Genomic DNA, 12,655 nt, shown 5'->3' on the forward strand with positions numbered 1-12,655 from the left:
CTGTTTGTGCCTCCACTTCCCTTCCCTTGTCTCTCTGGGGAGTAGTCAGGCCTTCTCTCTTCTGCCTCAGTGTGCATGGATTTGCATGTGGCAGTGGCCTCCAAGTGCAGGTTGTGAGCTTGGAGCTGCTCTATGAGGTTTGAGCTGAAATGCCCCTGGATACCTATCCATGCTATGCTTTGCCTGCACTTTGCAGGGATAGGCCTGTAAGGGATGTGAAACCAGAATATCCTCCTTTCACAGGGGATGTTGGTGATCCTTTGCCACGTTCTCTTGCCATTCAGATTAGCACTGCTCTGCTGAAGTTTGTTCAGCACTGGTCTCTCTAACATGGCCAGAGGGGAGGTCCTGGGGAAGCATAACCAGGAGGGCATTTAGTCCAGTTTCTATTCAGTGTAATTCATACAGTATAGTACACCAAAAAGAACTTGTGCTGCTAACTGGAAGAGATACTGGTGTTGCTGAGGGAAGAATTGCCAGCTACTGTATTAGAAAACTACTCTTTTAAAGAGGATGAGAGTACGATTGCTCTTTTGGAGCACTTGAAGTTGAATTAAATGTAGTTGAGGCTTGACTAGTGTCAGGTTGGTTTCTTTAATATATAATTCAGTGTTGTTGTATACTATCTTCTGGTCAGTTTATCAAGTATAGTAATAATTGAGTTATCAAATGCAGAATCATAAAATAGACTGTTATCTGTGTGCAGTTTTGATGTAGGGGTAGACCACATGTGATTTGTAAAGCTTTAAGATTGTCATTTGGACAAAACTCAGATGCCTATATCCCCAGCCCATCATAAGCCTCATGCATACAGCCCTGTGCAAGCAAGCAAGTAAGTAAGAAAAAAACAGACTCAAGAGAGATAAAGAATTGATGGAGGAAGGAAGAAAAAAGGAAAATAAGAAAAAAAACACAGAATTTTTTTTTTTTTGTCCTGGGGCAAATAATTTTGGCATCATTGCTCTAGTAGTCCATAAGATGAAAATGAGATGGCCTTTGAATTGAAAAGGGTATGTCTATTGCAAACAAGCTGAGTACAGGTTGTTCTGGGTATGTGTTTTTCCCCCATGTGTATGAGCAGAGATGGCATAGCAGAGCAGAATTACTAATAATCAAGTGTTCAAACTGTTCATCAGAAAACAAACAAAATGCAATTATTTCTAGGTACTTTAATGTCTAAGCACAATCCAATTTTATGTGGTTTTTTTTCAGCTAAAGAAGCAATTTCCCACCATGAACCTGAAGATTCCAGCTAAAAGAATATTTGGAGATAATTTTGATCCTGGTATGTCATCATCTTGTTATTCATTTTGTCAGTTTCTTTATATGAAAATTGATCTATTCCAGCCTACAAAAAGCTATCTTAGATGAGTTTTGCAGCATTCCTCAAAACAGTGACTAAACCAAAGTTTAGTCATGCTTCAGTCAAGAGCAGGAACTAGTGTGGGTAGGTGTTTTACCTTGTGATAGTGAACAAAGCATTGCTTGGTTGCCCAGTGCCTCTCTTGCACTGAAGGCTATAGCTCCACCCAACCCTCCCATATTCAGGATTGTGAGAGATTCTGAACTGCCAGGTGTGATCTCTCTCCTATAAAAGCAAAAGCCGAACCCCAGACTCTTCTTAAGTGTTATGTGTAGTCCATTTTAAACTTTCTCTGTGTGACTTACCCCACAACCATCTCTGAAAAATGAAATAACTCAAGGATTTATCTTTGAGGACTTGTGAACTCTCTATCTAAATGTGCTTCCTTGTACAGTTTACGTGAAAATGAACTTCTTCTGTAAGTGGAACAACAACAGGAAGCCTGTCTGATGTGAACATGTTGTGCTCCAGGTCCTCATTTAGCTTGCTCTGTACACAGCAAAATACTAATGAAAGTCACTTGCAAAGTGTGTTGAATTAACCTAGGTGGCACCACGGATAAGTAACTAAAAACACAAATGGGAAGGCCAGGCCATTGCTCTGTGTGTCTGTACTATTCATTCAAGCCATTTTTACTTCAGGGTTTTCCTGATGCCCTTTGGATCCCTCTCACCCTCCCTTGGCTTGCTGATGTGATCAGTTTGTAGTTTCATCTCTTCCTGCACCTGTTTCAATAGTTTCGTTTTCTCCTTTGCTGAGGAACAAATGGATCCAAAGCTGTTGAACTCTTAGGATATGTAGGTTTAGGTTTTTTAAAGTTTTTACAAACCAACCTAGTTTTTAGCAGTTACAGTTAATCATCTGGATCCTGCTGTGAAATTCTGTTTTATTTTTTATTAAAATAATCAAATACAAGTATCCAGGCTCTGATGTTCTATTCTGATAAAGATGTAAATGATTGCCAAAAGTTCTACATGTATTTTGTCTACAGGGACTTTTTGTTTAGTTCTGGTTCCTTTTCTCTGACCTTGGGATTCTCAGAGCTGGCTGAAGACCAGAGAATGTCATGCAGTCTGGTTTGCTGTACAGGCAAATATGCAGGTGGATTTCTTGGAGCCAGATTTAGGAAACTGGAGTTTTAATGGGGGAAAAAACCTCAACTAAAACTTTATTAAAATTATATATGTAAAACAAAGTCCTCAAACTTGTTTTAAATTTCTGTGAACTGCACTGAAATCCTTGAAGCATGACAAACTAAATAGTTCTCAAGATGTTTCTTGCTGGGAGGTAGGGTGGAGATGGAGCCATGATGCTTATGTAAATAATTCTTTTTCTTAACACTGATTTATTGAGGCTTTGATGTAATGTTTCTGCTGGCTCCTGAAACAAGTTACATATTTTACAAATATTGAAAAGGTATTTTACTTCTGTAATCCATCCACAGGTATGGAGCATTGTACTACTGCATTGAAATGCAGCAGAGTGAGACGTTTACATCCCTTTACCCAAAACCTACCAAAAATACTGTCATTTAAATTGCCATTTAAATGCTCCATTTTTATTGGCACTTAGGTTATTTCAAAATTAATCTTGTTTTAACTTGAAAAAATGAAACAGAAACCAGTAAGAATACAGAACCTGCAAATTTCAGATGTTACAGCTGTTTTATCTTCACCAGCATGGATAGCTGTGTAGGCTTAGAGTGACTGAAGACACTGTACATCTGCCACACTGAAACTGCTGATGTTGGTGACTCCCATAATATCTGTATGCAAATTTACCTTCCTGTTAGTTGTCAGTAATTTGAGATTATTAAATACCCTAGGAAGGGTTCAGGGATTATACCCCTGAAACAATATGGATGTTTTTCTTAATATTTTAAATACAGCTATTAATGAAAACTTAATTTTAACTTCATATTTTAATAATTGTCAGTAATCTGTGTATGACAGTCATTGGAATGCCTTAAAAGTTAATACATGAGTTAAATACTCTTTTTCCATACGAGTTATTGTTGATATGAGTAATGAAAGATAAGATTTTTCCATTTTACACTTTATTTTATGTTAAAACTCTCTGTTCTAAATCCTTTGTGTATCTTTCCATGTTGCCACAGAACAGTTACGTGTCTTAAGCTTTAGATAAGGCAAGGGATTCTGAGGATTATCTTTTTTAATGTTGGAGATGATGTCCAAAATCTAAAGGAAGGTATTTTATTTTGTTATCTTTATGGCTGTATCTGAGTGCCTGCCAACAGGATGAATTGTGTAATTTTCCCACTGCCATACATATATTATGGAAATATGCTGCTTGGTGGGACTGTTCATGTAAAGACTTGCGCAACTGATGTCAAGTTTTGCCTGTGGGTTCTTGGGGGTTTTGTTTTTGTGGAATCAGGTCCTGAAGGGCTCACCCACACAACAAAGGCTGCACAGGTTAGCCCGCTGTGGTTACACACTGTTCTTGAAGCACAAGGTGGCACTTCTAATCCACCTGGCTTTCAACATTTTTAACATCTGTAGTGTTACAGAGAAACTGAAATTTGTTCTCTCAGCTCAGTTCAGTGTTTTAAGCTTGCAATTTTCATACATAGAACCAATACCATTCTCAATCAGTCATGGGGCAGTCTCCTTTTAACTTACTTTAAATCCTAAAAAACCTGAATAAGAAAATAAGTCTTTCTCACAAGCTGACTGATGATTCTAACAAATCTGTTTTTTTCAGATTTTATTAAACAGAGAAGAGCAGGACTGAATGAATTCATTCAAAATTTAGTTAGACAGCCAGAACTATGCAACCAGTAAGTAGTTTCATTTCTGTTTTATAAGGGCTGTTGAAAAGACATGAGATGAAAAGACATGTTTAATACAAAATTTCACATTAAGTATTTAACCAGAAAATGTATTTCACCTGTTCAGAACTCTTCAGTATAAAAAAAATAAACTTTATATGGCCATCCATTCAGGAAAAATCTGCAGACTGAATAATATAAAAGTGTTTTTGTTCTGTGAAAGCCAACCTACAAATTTGCAGGCAATTAACTGATATTAATTCCAGGGGTGCAGATTCCACTGTAAACTGTTGCTGTAGGGCAGGTGTTTGTTTTGCCAGTGGCTGTACTGTTTGAGGGCCCTGCTGTCGCTTGCTGCTGCATTGCTGGCAGTCAGTCACTGCCTGCATCCTTTGTTTTTGTTAGAGCAGCTCACGTGTGCTCTGGAACTCGTTTGAAGCACGATAACCAGGTGGCTTAATTAGCTTGCTGAGATGGTTTGGGATAACCAAGCTGAGCTGCCTAAAGGAAATGATGAATAAGCTTGTTACCTAAAGTGTTCCCAGCAGAAGAACTGCAGATGTGTTCACCACCACCAGTGGTGAATGGGAGGTGGTGTTAGGACAGAGTCAGCTTCAGCTAAGTCTAGAGAGCAGCACTCTGTGTGTGAACTCATTGTGGGGCAAATGGGTGCCTTCTTTCAGTGGAAAGCTGTAATCAGTTTAAACTAAATCCATGCAGCTTTCTGTGTTGCTTGAACTGGTAAAATGGTAAAGCTCTATGCTTGGCTTTAGTGTTGAGTAAATGTCTTTAATACATACACTTTGTTTAATTAGCCTATTTGTACAGCCTGTGAAATTGCCCATTTCCCACAGGAAAAAAGTAACTCTAACAGAATATCACTGCAGTTCACAGCATGCAACTATTTAATGTCCTGTCAGCCTGGAATATGTTCTTCCTTTCCTTTTTAAATTAAAAAAAAAGGAGCATTTTATATATACTTTTTTTTTGATTGGTGGAAAAAAATTAGTAACAGTCTTTACCAAAGGATACTTTTCCACCAGAACAAATACTGTGAGGTTTGTGGGCTTGGTGCTGTTCTTTGGGAAATAATAAAAAGCATTTTAGTATGATAAATTATTGAAAACTAATCTGTTTTGTTTCATTAGGAAAGGATACTGGTTTATTTAGGCCAATCTCCTCCTCTGTTTGGTTGTCAGTATGTCCAATTATCAAATATTTTTGTTTCAAAACATACTATATTTGTTCTCCAAAGGTAAATGGTGTTTTTTTGTTATGGACAGCAGAAATGATGTGCTAAAAAAAAGGCATCAAACCTCAAATCCACCTGCCTCCTTAAATTTTTACGAGCTTTTAAAATTGTTTTATGCTCGAATGTAACTGTAGAAGAATCAATGTTCTTTAATATGCCACTTGGCTTACCTGCTTCTTTAAACTGACTTAAACCAGGGTTAAGACACAGGTGTGATAGTGTTTGGTGCTGTTGAAAGTGTAGTCAGTAACAAGCTTATTAAACACAGTTCTACAATAAAAACAATGAATAGAGACCAAAGTTTGTCTGTGCTGTTCTCCACCCCACACTTGAAGAAACAGTGGACTTAGCGGGAGGAAAAGCCTTTAATTCACAATTTAGTGGAAAAGCATTTAATTTTGTAGTAATTTGTATATTGTTTCTCTTTTAATCGATGCAAGGTGATTGTTTTTCTGATGTTAGCTTTTACTTTTTGCAGTGTTACATTGCAACAAATCATATCAATAATTATGTAATCTGTCACCTTTTCTGTGTGCCAGTGAATGTTGTTAGAGAAAAAAATACCAAATCTTTGATCTTGGTGGTTGGGATTTTTTGTAAAATCTGATGGAAGGTACTCAAGGAATATGTGATGACTAAGTCTTCATCCTTGCTTTCTTAGACTGTTTTGCTTTAATGGGCTAATTAAATTTGGTACTAGGTGAAATAACTTATGTAAAGTTAGTGATGTACAAGGAGGACTTAGTGGGTTATGCATTCTCACAGAACCATTAGGAAATCCACCTTCCACTGCATCTTTTAAGCATTAAAACCACTATCAGCATGTCATATATTTTAAGTCCTGCTTAGGAAAATTGTTTCACTAAAAGCTTAAGGATGATTCAACGTGTTCTCATTTCGGTATGGGAAGGCACCTGAACATCTGAAGTGAAAAGCACAAATGTCAGATTCAGTGTGTCCAAGATGGTAATATTTACATTATTCCTCAAAACATGCAGCACTGTCTTCTTTTCCTTCAGTGAACTTTTTTCTTGGGTATGGCACATTTCTTGAATATTGTATCAAAGCCAAACCTTTATGCTCAATAAAAAAGAAAAACCTATAGTGTGTTGGAGTGATTAGAGAGACCCTGGGACACTTGATAAGGATTTTCCTGCAGTCGCTGTCAGGTGGAATACAGGGTGAGATTACTGGCTTAGTCCAAATTGGGAATTAAGTGGGCTAGCTTCAAGCTGCATTTCCTCAGCAGACTTACTGTGAGAGACAACTTGCTCTCACAGGTAGAGTGCAGGTGTTCGAAGGAAAAGTGGCAGAAGGGATAGAGATCTCATAATGTGTCCCACTTGCTGACTGATGTTCTTAATAAGAGCTGGGAGTTGTTTTCCTAGTGAGCACTGTGAGCCTCCCTAAAACACTGCACAACTCCTGAAAGTGGGCTGCTCACCCCCTCAAATGTAGGCCTTCACTGAAGTATTAATGCATTTAATTGCTGTCTATCAGAACATGTCCAAAGAAAACCTTTTTGAAAAACTGTATTAGAGGATGCATTAAAGATATAATGCAGTTATTTTTAAATAGTCCAAAGTAGCTCCTTTATGAGAATGAGAACATTTGCATAACACTTAAAGAACTCAAGGATGACAATACTCTGCAACCTGTGGGGAAATGAGTTATCAGTTCTGTAAGTGAGAAGCAGGGTCTGAATGTGTTCTGTAGAAGAAAATCAGTCACTATTTTTTTCTGATTTCAAAATCTGATTAATATAAAAGTGAATGTGAAACCCTTGAATTGTAGGATCTTGCAGTCTGTGTTGGGGAAAGCAAACCTTGCATTACATTATTGTCCTCTTTTAAAGTGTTACTGTACTTTACTGTATTATGGCTTTTTGAACCTTTGCTTTCTGTAAGAAAGACATCGGTGGTTTACTTTTTAAGAAAACGTGGCAAGAAGAGGGAGGAGCTAGGCACCATTATTTAAATAAACTGTGTCTTAAATGTTACATTTCTGTCACTGGCTATTAATTTTACAATTTTGCCTTGAAATTTGTGTGACTTTTTGGGTTTGTTCATATTTCTCTGTGTGCCCAAAATTTTTGTGCGGTATTATATTGTTTTTGTAGGAAGACTAATGCAGAACAAGTATTACATAAGCAGCTGTATTTAAGCAGAGCTTGACACCCTTTTGTGTATTCAGAGATAATCCATAAAATAAATTTATTCAGTCAATCATAAAAATCCAGACAAAACCAACTTTTGCTGGTAGTATGGGTACAATATATATTGAGCTTTTTAAATGGTTTTCTCATTCCTTTTAGTTTCATAGGTGAGGTTATTTTAGGAATAGTTTCCATGTATTCTAAAACACACTGAGTTAATCCATGTGAGCTAAAACAGCATAGGAGTCCTATCAATCTGTATAGCATTGTGCATTACATGCTGCAGTCTTGCCTAAGAAATTGGTACATGAAACTTTTTATTTTTAATCAGTAGTTCTTTGCAATGCTTTTAGAATTCCCAGTGTGAACAGTGTAACATCAATCAGTTATGATTCTGGCTATTGTGGATTGTGGAGATTGTGGAATACCCTGCAACAGTACAGCAGCCTTTTCCTGTGAATTGATATTTTTATGTTTTTCCTGCTGTGAATTCAGTCATGGACAAAGTTACTGTGGTAACTATTTGAGATGTATTACATCATGCTCTATTTAATCAGCCAGTTTTCCAGAATAATTCATGCTGAAAGGTAATTAAGGTTTGTTTCTGTTCTGTCTAGTGAAAAGCATTAACCATAACTTTTTTTTCTTGATTTTGTGGTGTCCAAATGTTCTGAAACTTAAATTGTTGCATCATGACCCAGGATTACCACAATGTTCAAACCACTGTGATTTTTGTCTTCCTGGCCTCAGGATGCAAGACAAATGCTGAAATAGATCAGAATTTGGAGTTCTTATAAAATGGGAAGAATTAAACTGAAATGATGGTGGGAAATTATGTGAACAGTCTTGTTGCTGTGTTTTAAAGCTGAAAGGCTGAAGGAACTGAAACATATTTCAAATAGGACTTAGGAATACAGAATGTAAGTGATGAAGACTGGGAGCCTCAGATAGCATAGGTATGAGGTAGGTTCAGTAGTGCTGACAGGAAATTAAGGGAGCTGGTGAAGTGTCAGAAACAGCTCATCTCTTACTTCTGATCCTCATTGATCAGAGGTGTGGAGAGTGAATGGATTGAAAATAGCAAGTACATCTGTTTCTTACATAAAACTACCCTATTTTATATATTCTAGGGACAGATTAAAAGAGCAGGTCCATAGTAAGTTAGTGCTTTTCTTGTACTGAATGGCTTATGTGGAGTTTCCTATCAGTGACTGTCCTGAGTCCTTCTCAAAGAACTTTGTCTCTGAAATGTAGGTAAGATTTCTTTCCTCGATAAGAAGGTTGCCTTTTAGTGAGCTGAATGAACTTGAAAGATTCAAATCATCACTTGAAGTGGTTTATGGACTATACATGATAGCCATTTTTTAGGAATTAATTTTGCCTCAGTTGTATTACATTATTCTTTACTTGCACTGTGCTGTGGTTCTGAAAGATGTTACATTCTTTTGAACTTTCAATCAAGCCTTTCTTTCTGGAAGCAGGTTCTTGGAATTTTCTTACTTTCCCACCTTTCTCTCAGTCCTTGTCCCCCAGCTCCACCAAGACAGAGCTTGAAACTGCTGCTGAAGATAAAATGCATCTCCTTAGGCACTGTGGGAAGCCAGTCGACTCTCTTGCTAATTCCTGAAACATTTGTGTCCTGCAGCTGACTGGAAGGATTTCTTAACACTGTTTTGACAGTCCCCAGCCAGAAGGAATTCTGAATACAAGATCACCATCTTCTGCTTTAAAATGAATGGGGACAGGAACATTAGTGCTGTGTATCTCTTGGAACTTGTGTCTTTCCTTGGGATACAGATGATGTATTTCATTTGCTATTGTATTTGACAATTAAATTTAGAAAACAAAAATTTTAATTCTTCAGTTTTTTGGAAGAAAGTTGGTTTCTTGGTGGTTGCTAGCCAGTTAGAATTCATGCTTGCTTCTGATAATTATCTTTAAATGCAGTTCTGCAGTGTTTCCTTCTGAAGTCCTCACATACATATACTTTAACATGTCAGGTTTCTGCAAGTGAAAAGTTTTGTGCTGCCTATAACACACTTGGCAGTTGAATTATGTTGCTATGAAAGAAAGTATTGCTTGTGCACAGTCCTTAATTACCAGAACTTAAATATAAAGCTTTGTAATGAGTAACTCCACTATATGCTGCTGTCCAGTCCTGTACTCTGTTTATGGCTGAAAATCATGCAGATTATTGGTGTGCTAATGAAGTTAACTGTGTTTCTAGCCCAGATGTCAGAGCCTTTCTTCAGATGGATAACCCAAAACACCAGTCAGATCCATCTGAAGATGAAGATGAAAGGAGCAGTCGGAAGGTAATAACACAGAAGTAGAACAGTCTTCTAAATTTTAGCTACTTGAGGGCAATCTTCTTTTGTATATTATTTACTGAAAACTACTGGTAGCTTTTGCAATAAATCCCCTTTTTAAACAACTCAGTTCCACTGTGGGCTGTAAGCTATTTTTCTGTCAGCTGTGAACTGCAGAGAGGAGTAAAAGTGATTGCTGGCTTTGTCTTGCTTATTTCCCCCTTCCTATATGGGTTAAAGAAACACAACTTTAGTCATAGCTTAGCTGTCATCATTTTTGCACTCTGTTCAAAGGCTCTTGCTAAGAACATCTGGCAAGGAGCAGGGGAGATTGAATGTTTAATTGTCTTTTTGTTTGCTTGTGTGTTCTTTTTTAAAGATGGGGAGAAACAGAATTCTCTCAGGGGAAAAAATGCAGTCTTTCTAAAAGTCACTTAGGAGTAAGGATAGATTTGATTTCATTTCACATGTAACACTGTGTGAGGTCTGAAGTTTCTTTTGTCACAAAAATCCACTATATAGCTGGATGGATTATCTGAAAATTAGTTTACAGCCTCCAGAAACAGGGCTGTTTGAAAAAAGGAGCATGTCTAGGAAGGCAGAAGTGCCATATTTAAGCTTGTCTTCTCTATTACTTACTACTTGGCATAAAGGTGTGATATTAATTCTTCTCTTCTTATTCAGCCCCTGTTAAAGATGTAAGAGTTGTTTCAGCTTGTGTGTGATCCACGGGAGATTTAGTGTGTTCTGGAAGTTTGATTTCCAAAGTCACTAGTTTAAAATACCAGTTTCCTCCTCCTTTGAAAGGTATTTTAAGTAATGTGGAATGATAAAAACCGTCTGTGGAAAATTAATGACGTGTCATGCCACAACAAATTCCAAAATAGGAAGAGAGCTACTGCATAATGGCCTGGACCCCATATTTTTGGTGGAAAATTCACTCTATAGTTGCTGTAAATGATGAAGCCAAACAACAAGGAACAAAAAAAAGCCTTAAAAACAAGTCTTTTTTACAATAGCTCTTTTAAAACTGTCCTGTACCACTGTTTCATTTCAGTGAGTAGTGGCATTCAGTGCTGCTGTCAGGCCATTCTCCACTTCTGGAGTACTGGTTTGTGCTGCCTGACAGCCTGTCCCCAGGTAACTTGTATTTGAGTGCAGTTTATTCTTCTGTGTTAAATTCCAGAATCACAATGAGAGTACAGATACTGCTTTTCTAAATCAAAAACACAATGGAGAAAATTACCTAAATGACAGTGGCTTCCTCTGCTCCCTTTAATTTACAAATTTTGCCTGGGTGTGTACCGGTAAGATTAATGGAATTCCAGGAATTGAGTTATTTAACCTTAATGTCAGGATAGAAAAGGTTGGTAATGTTTTTCTTGGGGTTGGGAGAATGTTCACTTTCGTGTTTTTAAAAGCACTGTGTCTTTCAGTAAGTACTCTTATATGAACAGTGTGGGTTTAAAATTAATTATTAGTAAGAACTTGGAGAATTTGGAATAAAAGGCAGAAAATATATTCATAAGGCAAGTACAAGAAAGGTTTAAGTTCTGAATGAGGAACAAGTTGTTTATTGACATACTCTTCAATTTTTATTTCTGATCTTTTCCTCTCTGTCTGGACACAAATATTTTATTACCTTCATCCTTGAACAGGATGTGTGTAGAAAGAATTTGTGACAAGGTGATGATGGCCTGGTATTTCAGTTCCCAACCTGGATGTTAGATCTCTTTAAAATTCTAATATAACAAATGTAAAAGTATGGATTGAGCATATTAGTAGAGTATTTTGAAATTAGTATTGGTTGAAAGATAAGAGAGAAGTTAAGAAAAAGAGTTACAAGTAAACCTCTTTGTTTCTCCCAACAGTTAAACTCTACCTCACAGAATATCAACCTTGGACCATCTGGAAATCCTCAGTAGGTTTCAATTAAATTGAATTAAACATAATTCAATTTAATGTAAATTTTTAAATTTAATTAAAAGGGATTAAAATTAATTGTAAAACCCAAAAAGTTAGACTGACCTTGGGAGTGGTCCCACAGCTTCTGAAAACAAGTTTGTTTTACTGCATGGCAAAGGAGCAGCTTGCCTTGTTGGTGCTACAGCCCAGTTACTACAGTGGTAACTTGTGTCTCTGTTTGGTGTCTTCTGCAGTTTCTGTTCTCAGTTCTGTGTAAATCTGCTTTTCTCATCTAGGAGATGACTGCTATTTTGGTTTTGCTTTCCTCAGATTTGTTCTGAGCTAGCAGGAGGAAGTGGTTAATACATTGCAGTAAGAAATGAAATGTAAGAGTCCTTCCCTTCGGGGGCAATAAATAGAGAGGTGTATGGTGATGTAACTTGTTTTGGAATTTGAAAACATGGATAATTGTTTTGCTGACAGAATTGTATTCAGGAAAGAGTAAGGGAATCCTGGGAAGAACTGAAAGGAGTGGTGATGTGGGAAATGGAAAAACTGAGGGTGAATTCATACAAACACCAAGAAGAAGCAGGTATTTGGACCTCCCTCCTCTTACTTAAATTTAAAATGAGGAGGATTGGATGGAGGAAAGAATGGAATAAATAAGAGGGAATAGATAACAAACTTGGTCCTTCCTTTCCTCATGTAAGCTTTAGAATCCATTTGGACTGCTGCAAGTAAGAAATAAGCTCCAGTAGAAGTCATGGGGAAATGGAGACTTAAAAATGACAGGAAACTAGACCATGGAGAATGAAAGAACAGTCTCGCTTCTCCTTTACATCATAAAGTTAAACTTAGTAAATAAAATAAACTCAGAGGA

General features: G+C 37.1%; 1 protein-coding gene across 5 annotated transcripts in view; it reads left to right on the forward strand.

The window, feature by feature from the left end:
- Positions 1 to 12,655, forward strand: part of SGK3 (serum/glucocorticoid regulated kinase family member 3) — a 55,892-nt gene that overhangs the window by 35,122 nt on the left and 8,115 nt on the right. For 4 of the 5 annotated variants that reach the window (XM_048329183.1, XM_048329180.1, XM_048329181.1 and 1 more), the window contains 4 exons: positions 1,213 to 1,285; positions 4,088 to 4,163; positions 9,789 to 9,876; positions 11,742 to 11,791. In XM_048329183.1, the coding sequence (XP_048185140.1) occupies positions 1,234 to 1,285; positions 4,088 to 4,163; positions 9,789 to 9,876; positions 11,742 to 11,791 (266 nt within the window). In that variant the 5' untranslated portion in view covers positions 1,213 to 1,233. Of the gene's footprint in view, positions 1 to 1,212; positions 1,286 to 4,087; positions 4,164 to 9,788; positions 9,877 to 11,741; positions 11,792 to 12,655 lie in introns of those variants that run through there. The other variant, XM_048329182.1, reaches the window with a different exon arrangement.

Source organism: Corvus hawaiiensis, chromosome 26, assembly GCF_020740725.1.
Source record: "Corvus hawaiiensis isolate bCorHaw1 chromosome 26, bCorHaw1.pri.cur, whole genome shotgun sequence".
NCBI lineage: Eukaryota > Metazoa > Chordata > Aves > Passeriformes > Corvidae > Corvus > Corvus hawaiiensis.